Source organism: Planococcus citri, chromosome 4 (genome assembly GCF_950023065.1).
Source record: "Planococcus citri chromosome 4, ihPlaCitr1.1, whole genome shotgun sequence".
NCBI lineage: Eukaryota > Metazoa > Arthropoda > Insecta > Hemiptera > Pseudococcidae > Planococcus > Planococcus citri.
The window spans coordinates 41,127,688-41,154,542 of NC_088680.1; the positions used below are offsets into that span (position 1 = coordinate 41,127,688).

A 26,855-nucleotide genomic window follows, 5' to 3' on the forward strand; every position below is an offset into this window, starting at 1 on the left:
TTAAAATTTCAGCTGCAAGCGAAATGTTATTCTAAATCATCAATTCCAGAACGTGATTTTTTAAAAACTGAATACTCCACAACTTTTTATTGTCTCGTTTCATTTCAACTTCGTCATGCTGTGAAATTTTTTTCCATGAGTTTCCGAAATTGCCAACAAAGAGGAAGAAAAATTCTGTGGGTCGAATATTCGAGTCAATTAATTATTCCTTTGTGAGTCTTGAAAAATTAAAGGAAAGACTTGAAGAAGTATTTTTAAATGATGCAATTTTATTGGAAAATTACCACCAATCTGAACCTTACCTTTTTGTCTGTATTTGTAAATTTCATTTCTTTTCGGAAATTCGAATAATCATTTCGAGAAAATCCTCATTTTGTCAAAAAGGTACCGTGAATAATCCTTTGTGGTGTTTTACATGCCTGCAAATGAATAAATTCTATCGGAGACTGCTGACAATAGAAATTGCTTACTGAAATTGCAATTTCATCCCTTTTAGTTACATATATAAATTGGTGAGTTTTAAAATTTGGCATGATTCATTCCCTTACAAAATAACTGCTTGAAAATTCCATTCGTCTGAGTATCGACAAAGGTATATTAAACTCTTCAAAGTATCACAATGATTTACACAAATAAATACTACAAAATGCATCTTAAAATGAAAATACTACACACGATGTATAAAACACATCGAATAACAGCACAAATAAAAAATTAAGGATGCGATTTATCCCTTCAAAATTGAAAAAGAAAAATGTAAATACACGACCAAAGAAAGGAGTTCAAATGACCAAATAACTTTACATTCGTAGTTTCATGCGAGGGAAAAACGACAAAAAAGTTCACTTTGTGATCGAAAATCTCGCCTTGTCCCATCTGAATGCTACCATTTCGCCATACGTGCTATTATTATGGCGGTATCCACGATTCCATGAACGCATTCTGTCCGAAAAACGCTTCTGCAATGTACGAGTACCTATGTACCTGCGTACTTAACTTCATGGATCATTCATTAGACCACACGTACGTCCTTTGAACTCCTTTTTTTGTCGAACGATCACTTTATTTGCCCCCAAAAAATGAACTACTTATTCGCATTTATAATGAGGCGTTCACGAGCTTGACTCGTTAGAAAAAAAATTGATTAAATGCTTCTTCGCATCGCCAAGCGAATTGATAGAGGTGCATTAGTTGATTGAGCTCATGTTGTTTGATGATGATACGTGCAATTTGAGATGAATCAACTTCCATAATCGATTTTTTTCGTTTCTGAAACTCCGTTCTCTTGCACTTTGGCTTGAGCTTTTTCTATTTCTTTCGCGAACATTCTGGAAATTAACCGTAAAAGTTTAATTATTACTCGTACATGTATCAAAGGTACGAAGATAAAAGTAAAGTGTCACGGTGATTTAAAATTGTGCTTACTTGGCTAAAGCTTTCTGCATTAATTTAGAAATTCCGCATATTGGTGCTTCGGCGTACAAGTAAAACAGAAATCCTAGTACGTAAGTGGTAACAATATCGCCGAATACGAAAAACATCTGGAAAAATTTCATAAATTAAATTACACATGTATTGTGTTATTAAATTTTGATTCTAGAGTTGGAAATTTTGTACTAAAACTTACAATTGTCTTATAAGAGTAAAAAATGGGCGTCCTTACAGACGCAGCTAAGGTGATCAACGAAAGTGTATTCATTAAAAATACTGAATAAGTTATTCTACCGAGAACAGTGAACAAACGATGATTGATAATGGAATCCAATTTTCCTGAAAAATAAATTCAACATTTTTATGAACATTGGAAAAGGACAATTTTTCAATTGTTTATTTTTTATCCCCTGAGGGTTTTTACTTCGGGTGGATTTTCAGTCCCCTGAGCGACAATAAGTAACGCCAATTAGGGTGGGCCACCTTTGGCTTTTTTTTTGGAAAATTGGAGGAGGGTTTCAAAAAAAATTGTGGTAGAACCTCAAAAGACAGTTGGAAAAATGTTGGGTCTTCAACTTGTATTATTACGTTTTCACTGGGGTTTCAAATTTTGAAATGTATGTCGAAAGAAAAAAATTTTAGGTGATAATTGATTTGTATTATGTCTACTTAGGTGCATGAAAACTGTTTTTGAATTTTTTTCTCCTTTCCAAGGGTTTTGCATCGCTTACAAAAATGAGCAATTTTGAAACCATTCCAAAATGGTTTAAAACAGGTAACCTATAAAAGTGAAAAAATTTCAGAAATTACTTTCTTGCTTTCAAATTGATGTAGTATGACCAATTATCTTCAATTTTTTTTTTTTTTGAATTTCGATGTAAATTTTGAAATTTGAAACCTTGGTTGAAATACATAGCTAGATGAAACAAGTTGGGGACTCGAAATTACTCCCACAGTTTTCTGAGACCTCCCTTCCCACAACACCTTTTTGAAATCTCATCTCTACTTTTTCAAAAAAACAAAAAAAAGTTCAAAGACGGTTCACTCTAGAGCCAGTGACCCCCCCCCAATTTGCAACAACAGAAGAATCGAAGTAGGGGAGGGGAATTTTCAAAATGATTCCAGTTTGGTGCCTCTTTGAGTAAAATAAAATCCACTCATACACCCATTTTAGTTCTATATGTTCTCTCAAACTATTAAAAATGATCAATCAGTAAAAATACGATTGTTTACCAAAACCAGTCGTCAAATAAGCTAACAGGAACCATGAGAAAAGTCCGGCAAAAAGAATTCTATGCAGGCAAGCATAAAACGCATTTTCTATCGCATAATATGGTCTTCCAAATTGATAAAATAAGACTCCGTAATATTGGCTTCCTTCTCCAATAGCGATCGCCAACGCACATCCGAAAAATAACGTTTTCTGAAAAAAACAAAAAAGCAAAACGTGATTTGTCAGTAAATGTTTACTTTTTGGTTCGTATTATTCACCTGTACAGTTACTCGAGTGTAATAAAAATACCTACGAAGCTTAATTACGAGTAAAAATTAGCCTCAAGGTTATAATAATGGAATCTTCTAAAACCGTATTGTATCTCAGAAAACAAGCAGATTAATATGTTTTACATGTTTCGCTATGATGAAATACGACATGTAACATTTCTGGTGCTTCGTCAACGAAAAAATTCTGTTATTTCTGCTATGGTTGTCAAGGTAAAATTAGATCATTTCTTTATCACTGTGTTATACCAGATTTTTCTTTTTTACAGATTGCAGATTAATTACATAAAACGATTAATTAGTTAGCGCTGTAATGATTTTTTTGACCGCGCAATGATAATGTCGTTTTTGCAATCGTTTCGATCAACTGTTGACGAAAAATTTTCAGGAAATAGGTAAATCACCGTACTTGTGTAGGTATCCGGAAAAACATGCGGAGTTGATTTTTTACGGCGAACTGATTATGCTAAATTGGGGGTTCGGAAATTGAAATCGTATGCGGGTTTGATGTAATTTGTGTGATTACAACAGTCATTGGGAATAGGTATTTCAATTTTTTGCTTTTTTTTTTTTATTATTATTGAATTGGAAGAGGAGTAGCAGTTCTAAAATGATGTCGGGAGTTACGAGATTTTACCCAATAATGCTTTATGTAGAAATAAGTCAACATTGATCATTTATAGCAATGAAAGCATAATTTCTGTGTCTTTCTGAAGAGTTTTGAGCACAAAATAATTGTGTCGTGATTTTTTGCGATTTTGGAAAAAATCTCATTCAACCAATCAGAATGAGTTGACATTTTGCAAAAAATTCAAATACTTCGACGAAAATGTTTTTTTTTGAGCATTTCTGAAAAATTTTGATCGCAAAATTTGGTAGCAATTTTTGGTATTTTTGAAGAAATGTCATGTGACCTATCAAAATGAATTGAAATTCCGGAAAAAAATCAGAAATTTCTGTTCTGAATTTTTTGGAGCATTTCTGAAAACTCCTGAGCTCAAAATCGAATCACGATTTTTGGAAATTTTGGGGAAAATGAAATACAACTTTCCAATAATTGGTTAAGATTACGCTAGAAATCCAAGTATTTCATCGAAAATATTTTCAAGTATTTTTGAAAATTTTTATCTCAAAATTTATTTATCAAAAATTTTAGAGGTTTCGTTAAAGTGTCATGTGACCTATCAAAATGGATTCAAATTTTAGGAGAAATTCAAATATTTCGACGAAAATGTTTTTTGAGCATTTCTGAAGAATTTTGATTACAAAACTTGGTAACAATTTCTGGTATTTTTGTAGAAGTGTCATGAGACCTATCAAAATGTGGATTAAAATTCCGAGATAATATCAGAAATTCATGTTCTGAATTTTTTGGAGCATTTCTGAAAAGTCCTGAGCTCAAAATCGAATCACAATTTTTGGAAATTTTGGAGAAAATGAAATGCAACTTTCCAATAATTTGGTTAAAATTACGCGAGAAATTCAAATATTTCAACGAAAATATTTTCAAATATTTTTGAAAAATTTTGATCTCAAAATTTATATTACGAATTTTAGAGGTTTTGTTAAAGTGTCATGTGACCTACGGGTTCAAATTTTAGGAAAAATTCAAATATTTCGACGAAAATGTTTTTTGAGCGTTTCTGGAGGATTTTAGGCCCAAAATTGGATCAAAATTTTCGTGATTTCTAAAACTGTGTCATGCAACCCAGAATTGGCCAAATTCTGGTGAAAAAATCTGCTATTGAAGCTTTTTTGGACATTTTTTCTACAAAATTTTGAACCTAAGATGGAATCATGATTTTCGATAATTATGTGACCCATTTTGGCGAGTCTCATGGCACTCCTAAAAATTGAGATTGACTCAATTTCGGGGCTTGGGACTTGGGAGATTTTTTTTTTGTAGAAATGCTCAGATTAGGTTTTAACAGAAATATTTGAATTTCTCACTAAATTTTGACCCAATTAGCAGGTCGCAGGACACTTTTTCCAAAATCTCGAAAATCATAACTAAACTTTGAGATTAAAATTTTTCAAAAATGCTTTTAAAAATGTTTTCATTGAAATATTTGAAGTTCTCACTAAATTCTCACCTATTTCGATAGGTTGCATTACACTTATTCTAAAATCCCAAAAATAATGATGCACTCAAAACTCTTCAAAAATAGTCAAAAATATTTTCGTTGAAAGATTTGACATTTTTGGAAAGTTTTAACTGATTTTGATAAGTTTTATTACACTTTTTCTAAAATCCCAAAAAAAAGGATTCAATTTTGAACTTGAAATTTTACAAAAATGCTCAAAAAATCTTTTCGACGAAATATTTGAAATTTTTGCGAAATTTTAACCCATTTTAATAGGTCACAAGGTCACCTTTGGATAATTTCATCACAGTTCTGTTTTACTTCAAATGGGGGGGGGGGTGATTTTAAAACTCGACTACGTTACGTTTTATTGTGGTAGTATTTTTTTCTCTTGGTTCAATGGGTGTAAAATGGACTGTTCCATGCTATGGATATGAATTTGTTGATTCCCCTCCTTCCCACTTTATGATCCCTTTAGAGATAAATTCGCCTTAAAATCACATCTCGATAGCTATTAACCGGTTGAAATTTTTTTCCAGTAATTTAAAATGAGGATTTTCTGGTATTTTCGGTTATAAATTTACGAGTGGCCAAATAATTTTTTTGCGGACATAACTTATGCTACCTTGATGATCCAACACCCCCCCCCCCCTCAAAAGGGGCACCACCCTCAAAACATCTAAATTGAGTACGTATTTCTCAATGAAGATAAACCGATCTGACGAGACTTATCGTAATTTCAAGTTTACACATCGTGATTTTTTTTCGTAGCTTGAAAAGAGAGTACAACACGCTCTTTAGTCTGTTTTCCAATTTTCGCATAAACCTAAACATAAAGTAGACGTAGGAAACTTACATTGGTGAACGTATACTTCTTTTCTTGCAGTTTAATGGTGATATAACCGGTTAAGAACCCTACTAAATATGGACCGGCTCGGGAATACAAAGCTGCATACAATTCTTTGAATTCTATCGATTTTCGATGGTTTATTAACAAGCTGAAAAAAAAAAAACAATCGTTATTTTTTTAATAATACGTAGCAGACATATCGCGTGATTTTTTTATTTGCTTATTTTTAATTCTTTCGTACTCGTATAACGTAAAAGGCCCACATGTAAGCTACAATTTTCAAGGCTATTGGAGAGTAAATTTTTGAAAATTGGGTACCTAATACTCACTTCATGTATAATTTCAGAAGGCCATTATAGTTATTCATATAAGTAACCGCAAATGTAACAACGATGGAAAGTAATAGAGTAAATGCAGCTAGTAAGACGCCGAATTTCGGTTTCTTGATCATAATGTAAATTAATACCGATGCAATTATGCACAGCAACATATCGGTTGTGATGTACCAACTGATGACGACACACTGTGAAATGAAAACATTATTATATGATGAATAGAATGCATCGCTAATTGGTAATACATGTATTAGTTGTTGATATAAAAACGAGATAATATGTAAGTAATTTCTTCTCGCGACGTGATGTAAAAAAATTGAACTGAAACAAGTTCCAATCGAGACTCGAGTCAATGTCTACAATGTCAAGTTCGAGGTTAGCTAAACGATTCCATTCGATATCAAACAGATTACGTCATTCGCTCTAATCCGGTTCCAAATTTTGTGGTTTATGATAAAAACGACTATGCTAGTTACCTGTTCGTCAACGTTGTAAAAGTTATTCAGTAATAAAATATCCAGCCACCAATTTTTTCGACAATTTTCCGCTTCCAACATCACGCGGGCGTTCCATATAGGTCCGTCGCTCGTGTAAGGAAGTACGAAGACTACGTAAGCGATTACTATCGCAAAAACTGGCATCAATCTGAAATGCACAAATACAGGTTAGGTTCCTACACGTGTGATTTTGTCGCAGAGAACCTACTATTGTAGTAATAGTTTACCTCAGATATCTGAAGACGACACTCAGAACTAGATAAACCATCCCACCGACTTTCATCGGATGATACCCATAGTAGAATGTTAGAAATCCACTCAAGGTGAAAAATACATCAACGATGTTCGTATTCACTAGAGCTACATCGGCACCTCTTCGGTACACCTGGGAACAGAAATTTTTAAAAATTCAATCTACATCAGTGAAACGCTGGAATCTATAATGAGCGAATTTTTTTTATCGCCGAATACCGGTATTTCGTTTTTTAACCGAGTTGGTACAGGTAGAGGTAGAGGTACTTATTTTAAAATTGTCGGGGATTTTATTGCCTTTTTTTACGACTTGCGAGGATCTTCCATCGGTTGATATTTTTTCAGTCATTCACTCTATTACATTTGTGTGCATTTTATCATGTGGTACTTACCTACTACGAGTATAAGAAATCGAGTACGATAGTTCGCCTAGTTAGGTCTAATTTTACACATAAAATAATAGCTGAAAATAAATTGAATACTTGGAAGTAATCAGATAAAACTGACCTCTTCTAAACTGGCAGGATTCACTTGAGGATATCCCAATATGTAAAGCAGAGTATGGCCATAGATAATTAAGACCATCATTATCACTTTCATGCCGTTGACTATTTTCACTTGAGAATTTTTACTATAAATACCGAGATTGTATGTGTTTCTCCATACAGAAAACGTACCAACGAATTCTCTCCAGCCCTCTGAAAATGAAATCAAACGTTGTTATAAGTTATTAATTTCAAGACGCTCATCCATGAGACGATAACTTTTGAACACATGGAAAAAATCCTGCCGAGTTCCTATTTAAATTATTTTGTTTAAATTTTAAAAACTTGGGCGAAATTGTGATAAATTCTCCAAAAATTTGGAGAAAAAATCAGCGAATTGCTGAGATTATGCCACTTTTTTTTGGAGTTCGACAATTTAAATAAAAAATTGGTTGGATTGAAAAAGAAAAAGAAAAAAAAACAGAAAACAGTTTGATATTCTTTACATTTTGCCAGAACTTTGATCACATTAATTAATCACTTGATGTGTAGTATGACTTTTTATTTACTGACATTTCATCAGACTTCATGCTTAATAATTATTTTGATTTCTTTACTGTTGTTTCAGGTGAGTGCAAATTATTGTCATGAAAAGTGAAATACTCGGTACAAGTGGATAAGCTTATGATGACTGATGAGTAAGTCAATTTTATTTTTTTCTGAAATGCATCCCCTATCAGTTGAGTTCATAAATGGAAACGTAATCGTTACTCCAGGTACCAAATATTTACTCAAACCTCTCGTAATGAACAAATTGTCCGTTTTTTTTTCTGTATTCCATTTGAGGATTCAAATTTGGTTTTTATAAATACGAGTAACTTCAAAAAAGTGTGATGTTAAAATAATATAATTTTTCAGAAACTGTGTATAGCAAGAGCGAACGTATTCCTAAAAATATTCTGTATAACAAAAAATGTTGACAAAAATGTGTTTTTTTTGTTGGCATTTTTGTGTTTTTTCCTGTTCAGGAGGTAGGGGGGGGGGATAAATGAAAACATCAGAGAAGTAGTTCAAAAATTTCTTATTTGCTGATGGAAAACATGAGAGGTCCTTGCACATTACGTATGTCAGACTACGTATTATACCCCTTTTAAAAACGAAAAAAATTGACAAATTTCTCATATTTTGTCTGACCTTGGAAAAATCCTGAAGAATTTTTGACAATTGTGTCATTTTTCAGTCACATCAGGTTTCAGGCAAACATTATTTGGTACAATGTTGGCACTCTTTGGTATACTATTGGTGAATAACTGTCTATTTTTAATGTATTTAAATTACCGATAAATGGTCATTTTTGTTGAATTTTTGGTCATTTTAGGTAAATAACTGGTCACTTTTGGTAAATACCTGATAATTTTGGTAACATACTGGTGACGTTTTGACAAAAATTGGTAAATACGTGTCCATTTTTCGGTAAATTCTGGTAATTTTTGATAAACATCTGGTAATTTTAGTAAAATACTGATAATTTTTACAAAATAGAAAAATTACTAGTAATTTTTAATACACAAATTACTTGTAATTATCTGGTAGTTTTTGGTAAATTTCCAAAAAAATTGGTAAATTACGGTAATTTTTGATGAGTATATAGCTGGTAATTTTGTTAAAATGCTTGTAATTTTTTTGTACACAAATGTTTGGGAATTACTCTGATTAATTGGCAATTTTTGGTAAATTACTGGTGATTTTTGGTAAATTTTTGGTCATTTTTGGTAAATAACTGGTAATTTTTGGTAAATTTTTGGTAATTCCTGGTGAATTACTGATAATTTTTGGTAAATACTGGTAATCTATGGTAAAATACAGGTAATTTTTGGTGAATTGCCGGTAATTTTTGGTAAATTACTGGTAACTTTTGGCAAATTACTGGTAATTTTTGGTAAATTTCTGGTAATTTTATGTAAATTACTGGTGATTTTTGGTAAAATACAGGTAATTTTATGTAAATTACTGGTCATTTTTGGTAAATTACTGGAAATCCTGGTAAATTAGAAATTTGCATTCCACTAACATTTTTTGAAATAAAACCTTGTTTTGGGAAAGAATGCTCAACATTTTTTGTCCTACATTTTTTTTAGTATCTTGCATAGTTTGGTATAAACAGTAAACACTAACCCTTTTCCCCTTCCCCCCTCCCCAAAAAAAGGAAGATCCAGAAAACTCATTTTTTTTAGATCTTATTCTTTTAAAAAGACGCTTCAAATTTACTTATTCTACTGACAGTAGAATTATTTGAGGAGGCACCTACCTACTTTGGTGTCTTTGGATTCAATGTAACCTATAGATAGTACTATTTGAAAGAGCATGTTCCAAAATTTTCGTAAGCAAAAATTCAACCTTGATTTTTGAAATTTTTAGTAATTTTTTTTCAATTGTCATGTTTTTATTACTTTTTAAAATTTATTTTCGAACTGAAAATTTGGTTTAAAAATCACTTAAATTCTCATCGGTTAAAATTTATTTCTTTATTTTTGGAAGAATTTTGAAAATTTCCGGAAGGCATTATTAACGTCAAATTGGAAAGAATAATGCGAAATACTTTTTTCAAACGTCTGATAGTACATTCACTCCCACGTATTGAAAAAAAAATTCATGGCGGTTGATAGCAACGGGGGTGCTGGGAATTTTTTTCGTGATATTTGGAATAAATTAAAATACGATTAATTTCAAGAATTTCCATAACAGTTGAACCTTCTCTTTTTTTTTTTTGCATCGTAGGTAGGTATTAAACTGCGTGAAAATTGAACACTATAAATAATACAATTAGATACTCGTAATTTCAAACTTGTCAAAAATTCTACATACCAACTTTATGATGATAGTTGTCCTTAAAGTAATCATACCCATCAAGTGCGGTCGACAAAATATTTGCCAGTAATAATAACGACATGAAAGTCCTGAAAACCGAGACATAAAAAATGAAAATCATCGATGTCTCATGTCATCGTTTCCTCGAGAAATTCCACAAATATAATTATCAAACTCACATTGTGATCCAAAATCCGGTGGTAAATGGTAACCAATCTTTGGTATGACAATAAATAGGATCGACTGTAATATTCAGTTCGAGATCATGCTGACGAAAGCGGTGCAATAATGTCTCATTCAAGGAAGATTCCAGATCTTCAGCAGAACACGTGGCGGGTAAACAAATACCCCAGTATAAATCTTGTCGATGAATTCTCGCCGGATCTTTTTGAAACTATGCATAAAAAATTCAGCATACAGATTATTATACAGTACAGTTTAATAGACAAAGAACTATGTGAAGAAGCTGTTTGCGTTCGTATAAAAACATTCAATAAACGTTCAATTATGCAAATAGAATGCGATACGAACGTTTATCGAGTGTTACAGGATACTATATTTGAATAACGGAGAAAATTCCATCGATACGTTATATAACTGTTGCTTTCAAACTAAATTGATCAGATATGGATGTACGAAGGATAACTTTTACATCACGAGAATAATTACAATTACCCGGTTAGGGGAAAAAAAATTCATCGATCCATAATGCCAATAATCGTTGTTCATTTTTTTTTTTTGTTCACGTTAATCGATGTTTACATTTTCACAAACGAGTCGACTAATTTGTACGTTTAAATTTTTTTTGCCTACATCATGTATAAAATGAATACCTACTTTAATCAGACCCTCCCACACCGAAGCTTCTTGATTAATGTCTTCTTTTAATACGAGTTGTCCGACCATTTCAGCATAGCGGCGTTCGTTTTCCGGGGTAAGGGAGTATTTAAAATTGGCCAAACAATACTTCCCCCTTACTCCGAACGCTTTGGTTTTGATGCATTCTTCGAAATTACCCATTTGATAAGTTGTACCGCCGAGTATTCCTATTGGCTCAAATTGCGTCGATTCAGCCACTGAAAATATTACCAACACGTATTAAAAGGTTGTTGACCCTTATAGACAGAAGATATACGAGTTAACGTATCGTAGTGTCTAGATAGACAGGTGGATAATTACTATACAGTATACATAGATCGATGCATAGCTAAGTAAATTGTATTATAGGTATTTAATGCCCTTGTGGGGATTTTTCTAACGAGAGTTGACGATTACAAATGATGCGAAACATGCGTGTACATTCTCGTATACTGTAAAGAATAAAACCTGAAACGAGTCCTATTTATCCTTGAAAATTAACCAGCTGCTGATGAGCAAATGAATAAAATCTTCAGCACGGTTCGTCACCGCTACAAATCCGAATAAGAAAATCATGGGAATTATAACGTAAAATTTTTTTTTACGTTGGTAGTTGATCACACATGTTAATACGTAATTTAACGACGAGCGAAATGTTTATTCGTTTCATTGTGCGGTAAATGATAATCGTGTTATTGTACAAGACTAATGCTTCTTGATCTTCAAATGTGCAAATAACATCTATAAATTATTCGAGTATTTTTTTTTTATTTTGTGTTTTTTTTTGCATCAACAAACCGCAATGAATTGTTAATCTACGTATATGCTACGAATATGTCTATGGCCTCCGCGTAAAGATGAGAAATTGTATCGTCCATTGTGAACGTCTTTAAACTTAGCCTATTACGTATTCTTCGGGTAAATTTAAAATCTCCTACGAGTAGTGGTGACGATATCCAAATGGGATTTGAGGATTTAAATATTCATGTGCGGTTTAATTGAAGCGGAAGAATTCGTACATGGGAAATGCGTTATGTTAAGGAAATCATGAGACATCGAAAACTACCTGCGAACTCGCCTACTGTTTTTTGAGGTGTTTTGCAGTATTATCTATTTAGATGCCTATACTCACTGGTTTTATCGGGAATTCGGTCGTTTGAATTTTAAAAATACGTTCAGTCGAATTTTCTGTTGGAAATATTCTTAACGTGATTTTTTCGAACATACAGATTTGAGGAACTGTGATACAGATTTTTCAGCTGTAAGATTTCAAGTCCATACTGCTGATGAAGGGTCATGGGTGGATGAGGAGGGTGAATTCAATCCAGTGCTTTCGAGTTTATATTTGCATGGGAGGTGGGTTACCGTTGAGAAATTTCTCAGACTCCCCCCCCCTCTTCCTTCTACGTCCATATTTGAAATCTTCCCTGTTCTGAACTTATCTACAGTAAAATATATATTTTCTCAGTCCTATGGAAGTCGATAAATTTCTGCTCTTTTTCTGAAATATTTTGAAAAAATGAAGAATGAATGTCTAATGCTTTCTTCATGAGGCCTCAACGAGTCCATATGTTTTGAGAAGGGCCTCCTATAGACCTTCAAAAACACAAATTGAATATGAATGTGTAATGCTTTCTTCATGAGGCCTCAACGAGTCCATATGTTTTGAGAAAGTCTCCTATAGACCAGAGACCTTCAAAAACACAAATTGAATTAATTTTAATTCGAAACGGAATTTTGTCATGTTCAATATTGGACCTCTCAAAAATGTTGGTCACCGGCTATAGAAACAGAAAACTTGAGTAAAAGTTGATTAGGAGTCCCTAGACTGTCCTATGTGAGTAAAATTTTGAAGAAATGTTGCCCTGAATTTGTAATTTGTTGACGTAAATTCTTAAAATTGAAATCTGGTTGACGAAATCAACTTTGACTTCGGCTTCATTCAGATTTAAATTTTTCCACTAGGTAGATAAGGTAGGGGGTTGATAGGTAGGTATATGTATGTACTTATAATGTCAGTATAGTTACCTACTGAATGAAAAAAAAAACTTTAATTAGGTATACCAAAAGTAGGACCATAAATCTTGAATGCACGATTATAATCAAAATTACTTAATTAGGGAAACGTATCTATGTACTTGATAATTTGACAGACATCGGATAATTCGTTGCAGAAATGGTGATACTACATAAATACATTAGTACCTAGATATTTGAAAGCCAAAAATTGACTAAATTCAAGACATAAAATTCCGTAATTAAAAACCAATGATCGCTGAGACTGACTCATGAGTAATAAACCTGAACGCAATTATTTGGATTTAAAACTAAAACCAGAAATGATTCGACATTTTCAAAATTAGTTGACCAAGTACAAAAATATACCTATTTATTTATATTTTTTTTGATTTTTCAAGGCTCGTTAAGTAACTAAGTTACTAAAAATAACTTTCGGTTAGTTTTTGAAAATTTTGGTTACTAAAGTGGCTTTTTTTTTGATTTTTCGAAAATCCAATTTTTCCAAAACTCGGCCTTATTTTCTTGAAGAAAACAAGAAAAAAATGTTGAAAATATCAACAGAGAATAATTTGCGAAAGTAATACACTTTCTTATTCATTTCAACTGGCTACACTGCCTTTTCAGAGTTGTGGTTACGAAGCCATAATATTAGTCAAAGTCGTGCTTTCTGCCAAAAATGTTTACAAGTCCTGCCAAAAGTTGCCAACAAGCTTCATTTTTCTTCCTAAAAATTCTAAGAAGTTTTATCTTTACCAAAATCTCTTTTATGGCCAGTAATTCCCAAAAAGTCCTGTTTTTTGAAGAAATTGTCCAAGTCTTGCATTTTGCTAAAAATTGCTGAGAGCCCTCCCATTTGCAGAAATTATTGTCAAGGACTCGTTTTCTGCCAAAAATTGTTAAAAGTTTTGGTCTTTTTTACCAAGTTCTAAAACTTTTACTCTTTTCCGAGTATTGTCCATAGTAAGTCGTTTTTTAACCAGAAATTGCTAAAAAGTCTTCTCATTTGCTAGAATTCTCAAAAGTCTCGTGTTTTTCCAAAAACTGCAAAAAAAATTCCAATTGCTTAAAAATCTCGATTTTCTCAGATTTTAATGAAAACGAAATCTGCATTAGAATAATTCGTTTTTCTTGTCATTTTTTTGGTATACTCAACTTTTTGGTTATTTCTCGATTGGGTATTTTTTTCAAGCTTTTTTTGTTACTAGCCTGATTTTCATTTTGCAAGCATTCAAGAAAAAATCGTTATTTAATAATGAAGCGTTGAAAATTTTGAAAAATCAAAAACTCACCTATGCTTCCTTCTTGAGGTTAATTTTGCTCGAATGCTTCACCTTATTTGCTAATTACTGATAGTTCATTTCAAGAGGAACATTTTTGAGTTTCATGAATTTTTTGGTCCGATGGGTTATTGTTATTACAGAGTTACAAATGAATGAACAATTTTGTGAAATTTCAAAAATAATACCTTACCTAAGTAACCCTAGGACCCTGTTCAAATTTTCGGAACGTTTATTTTAAAAGAGCATATTTTTTTCGTAAAATGCATCACTGCAAAGTACATATGAGTGAAAACTGAGGTAAAAATGAACGACATTGAAAATTCTGCAAAATTTCAAAAAGAGCCATTTTCCCCTCTCTTAATTTTTTTTTGTCAGTATTACGAACTCCTCGGATAAGAAATTTAATCAGGAACTTTTTTCCGGAACAATTTTATCGTAAAATGCATCTCTACAGGAATACGAGCAGTATGAATGAAAGTCCTCTTTCAGTTGAAGTCTCAACTCCTAAACAGCGTTATTCTTGAAACCACCAATACAAGCACCGATCTTGCAAAAAACCGCCTACTAGCATTTTTTAAAAGCTCACGTTTTAATGCGTTTGTCATTAAATGATTCTCGCTGCTCGTAATTTGTTTCGTTGTTCCTGCTTACGTCGCAAAAAGCGCATGGATTGGTTTAGGTAATTAAAACAAATTCACGATACAATGTCAATATTAATTAATAACAAAAAACTCGTTTTATGAATCAAAGTTGCAACCAATACATAACCGCGTGACTTATCAACCAACAAATAAATCACATTAAGGAAGAAAACTGAAATGTGTTCCTGTATTTTGGTATTTTCGGCGGATAGCATAATGAAAACAATGATCACATTTTCCGGTGAGGAAACCTTGATATTGAACGCACGAAACTGTCGTTCAATGCACGGAGGACAAGTACGGTGCGAAAAATAAAGAAATTGCCGATACAAACAGGTCGCGGGGAGATCAAAACAAACATTTACGTAAATCGAAAAAACTGCTGACTATTTCGTGAATTATTTTTTGATGATGGGATTTACTTACGTGAGATTAGTAGATACTTATTTTAAGAAGATTTCGTGAAATCAGTTTCTTGACGTTTCATTCATCGTTTTTTTCACTATCTGAAGCTACCTATTCCATTGATCTCTGATCAAAAAATACAAATTAGAGTCGAGGTGACAGAATTATTTTCTGTTTTTTGAGGGTTTTCAGGAAACTTGCCGCGTTGTTTGCGGTTGCATGTCTTAAATATGTGGTAGGTGTTTCGAATATTTGGTCAATGATCTTTGTTGTGGTGAATGACGTACTTTAAGACGTATGTAATTAAGTGGGCATGTACTGGATTTATTTAGTGAGTAAAGCTTGTCAACCTTGCAAACAATATTTCAGATTGTTTACATGTATCAGTTTAATTTTATTATGCTTCATCTGTGTTTCCGAAAAATTCCCAAAAGATGAATGAAAAATTATTGGTTGTTAATCTGAGCTATCGAACACTTGAGTGTATTTCCTTGATTCATTCAGCAAGTGTTGCTGTAATCAAAGCATTTTTTTAAAAAAAATGCAGTGAAAAATTGTTCTTATTATCTGATCCTTCAAATGTCGAATATTTTACAAGCGAGTAAAACCAGAAAAAAATTCATAAAAACCCCACTTTTTGAAAAAGAAAAAGTGGAAAAAATATAATTTCTTTGCCATGTAATTCCTAAAAATTGCTGATTTTTTTCAAAAATTGTCAAATTATTGCGTTTTGATGAAGAGTCTCGCTTTTGTAATTATAAATTCCCAAAAAGTATAATTTTATCCAATAATTCTCAAAATTCATGCTTTTTGCCAAAATTGTCAACGTTTTGCTTTTTGCCAAAATTGTCAACGTTTTGCTTTTTGCCAAAAATCGTCAGAAATTTTTGCTTTTTAACAAAATCGACAGGTAGACTTTTTTGCGAAAAAATTGTAAAAGTCTCGCTCTTTTGACAGGTAAATTGCCAAAAAGTCCTTCCTTTTGCTAAAATTGTCAAAGCCTTGATTTTTGCCAAAAATGATTTTTTTTTGCCAGAAATTCCATAAATTGACCAAAAGTAAGGTTTTTTATCAACAAATTTCAAAATGCAAATAGTTTAATTTTTGAAAATTGAAAACCAAAACATTTCAGATGGTACTTTTTTTGGAATTTTTTTCTACGGTAAAATGTTTTGCTCACGTTTTGTCACTTTTTTGGTCACTTTTTCAAGCTTTTTTTGGTTGTTCTAAGTTTTTTTGTTGTTTTTTTTTTTTGGAAAAAATTGAGTAGGTACGAGCACTGATGATTGATCATTTATATCTTCGTAAATTCAGAAAAGAAAAAAAATTACTCATCTTTTGTGTGAAATTTGAGGTGAAAAATTATAATTTTACCAACACTTTGGATACGATGGATAATTTTAACTCGAGAATTATACTAGGTGAAGTAATTCTTAACTGGATCAACTCGCTCCCCTTCCCCAAATATCGAGCAAATGTACCTACTTCTCGAACTCGATAATCAACATTTCTTTTATGAGGGGGAGGGGAGGGAAGATGCCCCAATGTTTCGGGGAATTTTATTGCCTTGAATATCGCCCACATTTTCGTGATGAATGATGATTAAAAGGATGTAACATCTTGTGATCTTGGCAACTTTTTTAGCCATTTTAGTTCTTATAAATTTTCATTTTACCCGTTCATTCTCGACGTGTGATTGAAAAAAAAAACACCAAGGAATTATTCCCATGTGTCGATGAATTTGAATTTGACCCCCAAATGTCGTTGGCTAAAAATGTGCAAAATCACGTGACCAACGTTTATAATTAGACATTTTCTCGGTCAGATGATCAGAGCTGTTTCTGAGAAAACGTAGTGGATGCTCGAGTTCGAAAAGAAGATAAAAACTTTTTTATATTTATTCCAGGGAGTCTGTTTTTGGCAACGTGTTCAATAACTTTAGTCCTTGAAAGTTTGTATCTTGAAAAAAAAAATCACGAGGAGAATTGCATGTGTTTTAAATAATTGAACCCTTTTAGATACTCATCACCCAATGAGAAATTTTTTTATCGACTAAAAATGTGTAAAATGGCATAAATTAGAATTTATCATTGATATGATAATTTTTAAGGGAGCATCGAAAAAGGGTGCCTTAAAAAAGCTACTCTCACTAATTTTCCTCAAATTCGATTTCAGAAAAAAATATTCAGTGGGGACCTTTGACTACTCTGCAGGGTGTGGGTAATCTTTAATTTCTCGACTGTTGAATTACCTATACTTTTTTCGTGCACCACCTCACACAGCATCTTCAATTGGATGTAATGTCTTATTCTATTTTATCGCTTCGAAAATTTCAAGGTTAATTAACTAGGATTCCCGTTAATGGGTCCACATGTCGGTAATAAATATCGTGAGATTACGAACATGCCGTGAATTTTATTTAAGCAGTTGCCACTTTAAATTATTCGCTTTTTTTTTCTTTCATTTGTCACGTGACACGTATATTTCTACATACCTATTTATGCAAATATCTATCATCCAATAAAAGAAATTTCATTTGGAAATGGTGAAAAAAAAATTAATCTGGGAATAGATACTGTGAATTGTAATTTATTCCGGCGTGATTTTCAGTCGATGTGTAGAATTTTATTCACGATTTAAATTCGTAATAAATGTTCGTTGATTAAACTTATTTCAATTCAATCTTAAATTTATTAATCCATAGAGAGATTAGCTTCAAATACTCATTATAACACCGATAAAAATGATATCTATAAAATTAGGTACTAAATGAGACTCGAAGACTTTTGATTTGTGATAAAATGGATGAAATGTAATACTCCTATAATAGGTAATATGATTGACACTTACTTCTAATCGCCCATATGGTGTCATTCTTCAAATGCATCTCGTACATCTGCGATTGTAAATTACACGCTTGATTGGTCTGAGATCTTACTTTAAGATCGGCCAAACCTTCTCGCAAAGGTCGAGAAATCCATTCCAAATTTGCAGCCTTTGTCGAAGATTCCGGCGGTGGTGTCGTCACTTCGATGTATTTCCTTCCAGTTCGAGGAGGGTTTATTTTCATAACGGTGCTGGATTTTATGGACGAATTGTCGTAATTGACGGTTCCATTCTCCAACGTGTAATTGTAGTAATTATTCAACGTATTGAACAAATTCAGTACATCGGAGTCGCTGACATTTTCGAATAATTTGTTGACTACGTATTCGACGGTATCATTTTTGAAATCATTTTCCACTTGCGAATAAACGTACTGATGAGAAAAAATGAACAAAAATAAAATCACCAACTTACACATGGTGGAGAAATTTTCTCTACAGATGACTATTTTTTAATTGACGCGATCGTGTTCGAGCGACGACTGGAAAAACGCTAGATAACTTCGCGACTTGCCACCGTCTCGTGTAGAAGTGGTGGTGGTACGCGTTTCCCGTTTGCTACTCATTTTCTTCCGGTAAAGTTCACTGAATTTTAAATTCAGCTAAAGTTTTGTATAGAACGTGTGGTTTTTTTTGTTCCTATGTGAGTTAAACCAAACCGGTGTATTGGTAATTGGGCGGTTTGTGTGATGATCGGTGAAGGTGCGGTAGGGTACGTGTGACGTATAAGGCATGTGTGGTCGGGTGAACTTGATCTTGAAGAGTTGTGCCGGTAATTTATTCATGGATTTCCCATTGTCGTGAGTGTGATGTAATAATAATATAAGATGGTCGATTTTGTCAACTTATTATAGAATTTTTTTGTGACTATGTTGGCTAAAAATATCAATTTGAAGGAAAAAATTTTACTTACTACTTAGTTGCATTTTTCAGAGTAATTTTATTGAGTAATTTTATTAAGTAATGCTGCCTTTATTTATTCTGATTGGAAAGTTGTTGTCAAGTATACGTAGTTACCTAACGAATGAACCTTTTGAACTGATTCTGATTTGAACGAAACCGAGCTGGACCAAAAGTGCATGTTTCAAAACCTCTGTAGCTAATATTTCAGGTACATATTTACTAAAGTTCATATTTTGGATTTTTTTAACGAATTTTAAAGTACCTACATATTTAAACATTTTTTAAACGCTGCTTTAAAGACAATTTTCCTGTTTTCCAACATTTTCATAAAATATGCATTTTTTTTGAGCGATGAATTAATGTGAAAAACACTTTTAATTCAACATCCATACATGAATAAATATTAGTTTTAGATCATCTGGAATCTCCGGCGATTTTTTAATTGTCTCCAGAAACTTTGAATCACTCTGGAAAAACCAAAAACAGACTTTGGCATCTATAATTTTGGAGCTTATTAGGTATTCTCGAGTTCAAAAATGATTATTGAAAAATTGGCTAGAAATTCACTTTTCAACTCGCATCCTCGGAATTCGCGATAACCACCTGAAACGATCTAGAGTGTGCTCAATAAGCATCGATGAAAGTTATAGGGTTTAAAGTTCATTATTGGCCCTTCCAGGGGGGACTTTAAATTTCTTAAGAAAATTGAAAAAAAATCGGACTTCGGAGGCTCCAGAATAGATTAGAACGAGTAGTCATTGAAGTATGGGAGTTGAATTGAAAGAAAATTTTCACATTGGTTTTTTGTGCTCAAAAAAATTTTCATTTCATGAAAAAGTTTGAAAATTACCCTTGAGACAGCTCTTTCTAATTTTTTTAATTTTGAAAAGTTCTCCAAAAATCCAAAAATGAATTTTAGGACTTTAAATTTTGGCTAAAAAGATTGTAAGGCATGCTCTTTCGATCTACATTCATTTAGTTTCGTTCAAATCGGATTGTCAGCTCAAAAAAATTCCTCAAAATCCCCAACGAAGAATTACCTAGGTAACGCAGAATAATTTTATCAATTTTTTTCCTTAGCAAATTAAATTTTTTGCGAAAGTTTTCAAAAATAATAGCTCCAATTTTTCCATTTTTTCCCTCAAAGAACATTTTCAAAGATTGGTGTAAAGTGGAGATGAAAGGTGCGGGAACAGCTCCCATGTGTGGAAGTTTTTGAGCAGTGGAGGGTCTGTTGAGCTGTGTGAGGCCTGGCGTTATTATGGAAGAGTATTGTAAATTTATTTTAAATATAGGTAACAAAAATCGAAAAAACACACCTTAAGGATACAAAGGTAAAGGATTCACAACTAATAATAAATATGTGTGTAGGTATCACTTACAATTTGTAAATTATAAAACGTGAGTGAAATAAGGCGAAGCACGTGGTATTAAAAAGTCTGTTATTTGTTGAATCGTTGTTAAACGCATTTATTCGTTATGGAAGAAAGAATTCCGTCTCACCTCGTATTTGATGGGTCCAATTTCGGTGTCTGGAAAAGGAGAATCATACTTGGATTAAAAGCGAAAACGTGGTCACATGCACTCGATCCTGAGTCCATTTTAAAACTAATTAAACTTACGAAAACTACAAAATAAATCACGTAAACATCACGCAACACTAAATGCTAAATTATTAAACGCTATTAAATCTAAAATCTAACGAACACGTGAACATCAACGAGCACTGACGAATACGGATATGCTTAGCCTAAACTGACGAATACGAATACGATCACTAACGAAATACATATGACAAATTACTTGAAATAAAACTAAAATCTAATTAAAACCCATAAACCTTGGTCGACGACGGCAGTGATGGCACATACGTGGACATTACTTCTGTTGATTTCTCTTGACTTTGAGTTTGTCGTTGAGCGGACGCCTGATGAGCTTGAGCTGCCGATTGTTGAGCATGAGCCGACGTTTGAAATTGAACTGACGTTTGATGAACATTATCGTTTTGGCACGTTTCTTTCGTATGACCCCATCGGTGGCATTTCTCGCATTTCGAGCGATCTTCCGTATATGTTGGACAATTCCTCGCAACATGTCCAGCAACTTTGCATCGGAAACAGATCGGACCCGTCCGAGTATTCGTATTCAAAACAAAAGCTGTTGACACGGGGGGGAACAACTGTGACTTTTGGAATCTTCGGCGCTTCCGCTATAATCATGCTTCCAATCGTATTAAAATCAGTAAACTTGATGTTGGCTTTTGCAGCCGCACTGATATTAGGAGGATACAACAAATAAAACAGTAAAAACTATAAAAAGATCAATAACAATAATTCAAACTCAAAGAACAGTAGCATTATCAGTAGTCAAGTCAACAACAACAATCAGTGTTTTGATTTGAACTGAACAGAAATCATGAAAGGAACGAATGATCGTTCCGAAATAAGGATGAACGAAATAAGCCATCCTTATACATTTTGTTGATATAGACGTGGTTTTAGTTTTAAAGACATTTCTCATTGATTTTTCGATGAAATTGAATGATTTTTGGACATGTTGTTCATGAAACTGCCCTTGAGGCTGCTACTTTGTCCTTTTTTTCAAATTTGAAGTTGAACATTAAATATTTGTACATCAATTCTAAGAACGTGAATAACAAGTTTAAAATTCCAAATTTGAAAAAAGGGCAACATAGCACCCTCAAGGGTACTTTCATGTACAACATATCCAAAAATCATCCAATTTCATTCAGTTTTCGCTGAGAAATGTCTTTAAAACAGTCATTTTGGACGTTTTCCAAAATAACTATAACAAATCAACGTATATAATGTTTTTATTATATTAAAATGTTTTATTATATTGAACGAACTAATATTAATCGTTCTGCACAAACAGATTTTACTTTGGTGCTTTTGAACACGAAAAAAAAAGAAAATTCGATCGTTGAAAATGTTGAAATTCTCTGCCTCGATAATTGAAACGCAACCCGCAACTCCTGAAGGACCACGTTAATACGATCATCTTCCTTACACAACGGGCACATATACACCACATCGGCGTGATTTTCCATAATATGTTTGGGCAATTGTTGCGGATTGGACACTTCAAAGCCGCAGTACTGGCACGTTGCTCGAGAATCACAATGCTTGACTTTTTCAAACCGTTTCCCTTCGATCCTTGGGTCTGGTGTGACGACGCATTTTACTCCATAAACTAGGAAACCATTTATAATCTCTTTGATTGAGTAGACCGGCCCATCAGGTTTAATTTTCACACCATTACTTAAAAATGCTTCCATTTGGTCCTCCACATCCAAGCTCTTGTTCATTTCTTCTTGAATTATTGCAATCGCGTTACTAGTGCTCGGTTGTGGAGAACGGTTGGGGGCGGCGTTGTCAATTGGTGGTGGAACTGCGGCGTTAATTTGTGGTGGAACTTCACCTGTAGATTGAGCACCAGTCAGGTTGGCGGCGGTTTCACCTGTTCCAGGAGCACCTTCATTGGTGGCGGTTTCGCCTGTTCCAGGAGCACCTTCGTTGGTGGCGGTTTCACCTGGTTGAGCACCGGTCTCGTTGGTGGCGGCTTCACCTGTAGTTTGACGAACAACGTTGTTGACCATAGCATCAGCACCTGAATTCAAGGGACAAGACTTGCTGGTGGTGGGCTCTTCTGTTGGTAAACCTAGACAATTTCGTGAAGTACGAAGGACATAATTGTAAAAATCCAACTCCTCGTCTCTGGTAAACTCCACAACGGGTCTAACTTTCAACGGAACAACGAGATTTTGAGTCATAAGTTGATTAATAGAAAGGCCATTCGCACATCGCGCCACAAATTCAGCAACGGAGCGATAATGAGCCAGACATCTTACATTGTATGATTTTTCGTAACCTTTTAAACCAGGAAACGTTCTCGACGTGCCCTTTTCTAATCCATGATTATCCTCTAGTGTTAGTAATCTAACAATTTTCACTTGCGAGCTGCTACTGATCATAACCATGCCAAGTTTAACATCATTTGATTTAACACTTCTGGCAGAAGTCTGCGCTTGTTCCAGATCGCTTTATGTAGGTTTTCGGAGTTTTTTAAAAATTAGATTCAGCCAAAATTAAATCAATTGACTTACTTACTCATACTCACCAATCTGATTTAAGATAAATTTATTTTCATGAAATTGTAAAAAATTTCTCAACAGCCCCGATTAAGAATTGAATAATGCAGAATAATTTTAAGTATCAATTTTTTCTCCTTAGAAAATTGAATTTCACGACAGTTTTCAAAAATAATAGCTTCAATTTTTCCATTTATTCCTCAAAGAAAATTTTCAAGGATAGGTGTTATGTGGAGATGAAGAAGGGTGCGGAACCAGCTCCCACTTTTGGAAGTTTTTGAGCAGTGGAAGGTCTGTTGAGGTATGTGAGGGGGCGTTATTATGGAAAAGTAACACTTCTGGCAGAAGTAACTATTCGCTTCTTCCCGATGGCTTTATTGTAGGTTTTCTTTTTATCCATTTTTTTTTTCAATAAGATTCAGCCAAAATCAAATCAATTGACTTACTTACTCATCAATCTGATTTAAGATAAATCAATTTTTTTTGATTTGACGTGGCGCATGGCGGTTTCATATTTCTTCCTTTTTGCCTACTGAATTTAAATAACGTAGAAGAAATGAAATTTTTACGCCAATATAACGGATATATTAAATAAAATGGAACATATTTACCTACATTAGGTACTTACTAAAAAGAGCAATTATGTACTATTTATTGGAGATCGATACTTTCGTTGGGCGTCAGGTTGGTGGCCCTAATTTAGATATTGATTGCCCTTTGATGCTTCATTAAATCAATTACTATAAGAATATTTCTGTTTAGATTTCGTTGAATACCTCTCGATCATTACAGATTCTTTTACTTTTGTCAAACTAATTGCAATTAATTTCTTCAATCTTAATTTCGGCCGACTCGCAGGAACTTGCATTGAAACTTTCCATTTTCCCAAGTTGAATCAATTCGCGTCAAATAAAGAAGTACTCAAGAGGGGGCATTTATTTTAAAAAATCGTTTTTTCTCTCGTTCCAGCCTCCGCCTAGATTGTTTTGGAAAAAATCGCCCAATTTCAAAAGATATGCAGTAGGGGCTGTAGGTGAGTTGATTCCCGTTTGATTTTTTTTGAAATGAAGGTGTCCGAATTGATTCCCATCTTTTCTTTTGACATGTACGAATTGATTCCCACCTTTTCTTTTCACATGTACGAATTGATTCCCACATTTTATTTTCGAGTGTACGAATTAATTCCCATGTACTTTTTTATTGCGCATGAATGAATTGATTACATTTCAGGTCAGGGTTTGTGCTGAAGTAGCCATATAGGTATTTACCTATTTATCTGCTGTGCAATTGCACTTTATTACATGAACAAATATGTACCTATCGACAATGTATGAATCAATTTCAAACTACAGATAACTCAAACTCTTATCTCTGAATGGCGCAGCAATGCTTTTATTTAGTTTTCTCATTCACTGCCCTTTTTTAATTTCATTGAAGAAACCATGAATCAATACAGCAAGAAGGAGATCACGTCATTGGAGTTCGTTTCTCAGTTATGTTTTAAGTTTCTGCCCACAAGCGTTTAGTTAATTTCATTACATAGATTTATAACCATCCTTCTCATGATCCTTTTTTTTTTCTAAAAGCTGTATAGCAACATACTTTTTGGGAGACAACCCAGCCAACCTCCTGTCCTTATGGTGTCTCCTGGGTAACGCTAATAGGCTGAAATCAATTCGTACACTCGAAAATAAAATGTGGGAATCAATTCGTACATGTGAAAAGAAAAGGTGGGAATCAATTCGGACATGTCAAAAGAAAAGGCGGGAATCAATTCGGACATGTCAAAAGAAAAGGTGGGAATCAATTCGGACAGTTTTTTCATTTTGGGAATCAACTCACCAACTCCCGCAGTAGGTATCTGAGATTCTGCGTCCTTCTGAGCCATTTCCAATTAAATTCAAGACCACTCTTTTTAGAGTTCTAATTCGTGTTTTGAAAATTCGTTCTCGAATACATATTTCGCTCGAATAATTGAATCAAAACATAGAAAGATGGAATTTCTGAACCTGGGAGAAAATTTGGGGAGTACAGTATTGTCAAGTTTTCAGTCATTATTGGGTACCAATTTCTCAAAACTGAAAAAATATAATCATTTTCTGGCTATTTTTCTAATTTTTTTGAAATTCGCAGCAATATAATGATCAAAAAATTGACACCACTACCACTGTGTTTCAAAATGTTTCCCCAGTTTCAGAAATGATAGGTACTCGTATCTTTTGATGTTTTGGTTCAATACATGCGAAATATTCGAGAGTCCAAAATGAGAGTTTACCCAAAAATGAATGATTCGAAAATTTTCATCTGTTCTCTAGAACCTTGAAAATGCGAGGTCAGCGCAGAATCTCGCAATACAATATTTTTGAAAGTGTGTTATTTTTTCCAAAACAGGTTGAGTACGGACTAGAGCAAAAAACCACAATTTTTTCAAACGTGCTTTCTCCTCGACGACCCCATGTATCCCTTCCAGGAGCACCTCACAAGCTTGGGGGTTTCTTCTCTACTGGTTTTTCTGCTTCCTTGTTGTTGTAACTTACAAATATGATCGCATCACTATCCATCTGTGAAAAAGATGATTCTTTTTAGTAACTGTTAAATTGCAGTACGTTTCCATTGAAAATATAATGTAACAACTCCAACTCAAAATCAGCTTGTAAACGACTTCGAAAAACAAACACATAAACAAAACAAAAACGAAAGAATAAGTATTACCAAAAAACTGACACAGGTAATATTTGAAACAATGGATTTCAAAATTTGAACCAAACTCAACCTAAGCCTCTAAATTTTCCATTTCTACCTTCAAGTTTTTGAAGTTCAAAAGCTAACTTGATGAAAATGTCTGTACATTTTGTCAAGTTAGCCGTCTATCTTTGTGAATTTACAAACTAACGAATTCCCATTTCATGCTGTCTAAGAAAATCTAAATAGAAACAAGACCTTATCGTTTTTGTTTGGTACATTTTTGTACGAGTATCACGAGTAATTTGTCGTATCTACTTACTTGAACTACTACCGCCGTTTTTTCATGATCAACTACAAGAAAGGTACTCATATAAAGACATGGTTTTGTAAATTTCTGCGAACTAAGTATAACTCTTAAGCACAGGTAATCTTTTTATGTGGAATACAAATTTAAAGATTACCAAAAATTTCAAATTTACTTTGGGGAGAGTTTTTTTGAATAATCAACTGTCCCTCTCCATCAATTTTTCAATTTTCTTTTTTTGATTTTTCACAAATATGTTGAGAAAAATATGTGAAAATCGTCTATTTACATAAGTAGGTATCTATACGTCTTTCTACTAAGATTTGAAAATTGAAAGCAAATCATAGAAATTTCTACATTTGCTAAACCTGCCAACCTTTTACATTTAAACCGAAGCCAATCTAAATTCTATTTTGAAATTGAAACCAATCAAATGTAAAATAAGTGTTTTCATTTACCAAA

General features: G+C 33.3%; 2 protein-coding genes across 5 annotated transcripts in view; one reads left to right on the forward strand and one right to left on the reverse strand.

The window, feature by feature from the left end:
• The window catches only part of kcc (solute carrier family 12 member kcc), a 650,839-nt gene that overhangs the window by 285,441 nt on the left and 338,543 nt on the right, over positions 1-26,855 (forward strand). The window lies entirely within an intron of this gene.
• LOC135842521 (nose resistant to fluoxetine protein 6-like) lies at positions 576-18,924 on the reverse strand. Its single transcript, XM_065360017.1, has 13 exons — positions 18,356-18,924; positions 11,140-11,378; positions 10,482-10,696; positions 10,300-10,391; positions 7,457-7,647; positions 6,925-7,082; positions 6,677-6,845; positions 6,195-6,388; positions 5,872-6,013; positions 2,665-2,854; positions 1,628-1,770; positions 1,426-1,541; positions 576-1,328 (listed from the first exon to the last, which is right to left on the reverse strand). Exons 1-13 carry the CDS (start codon positions 18,807-18,809, stop codon positions 1,241-1,243), a joined length of 2,391 nt encoding a protein of 796 aa, XP_065216089.1. The 5' UTR covers positions 18,810-18,924; the 3' UTR covers positions 576-1,240.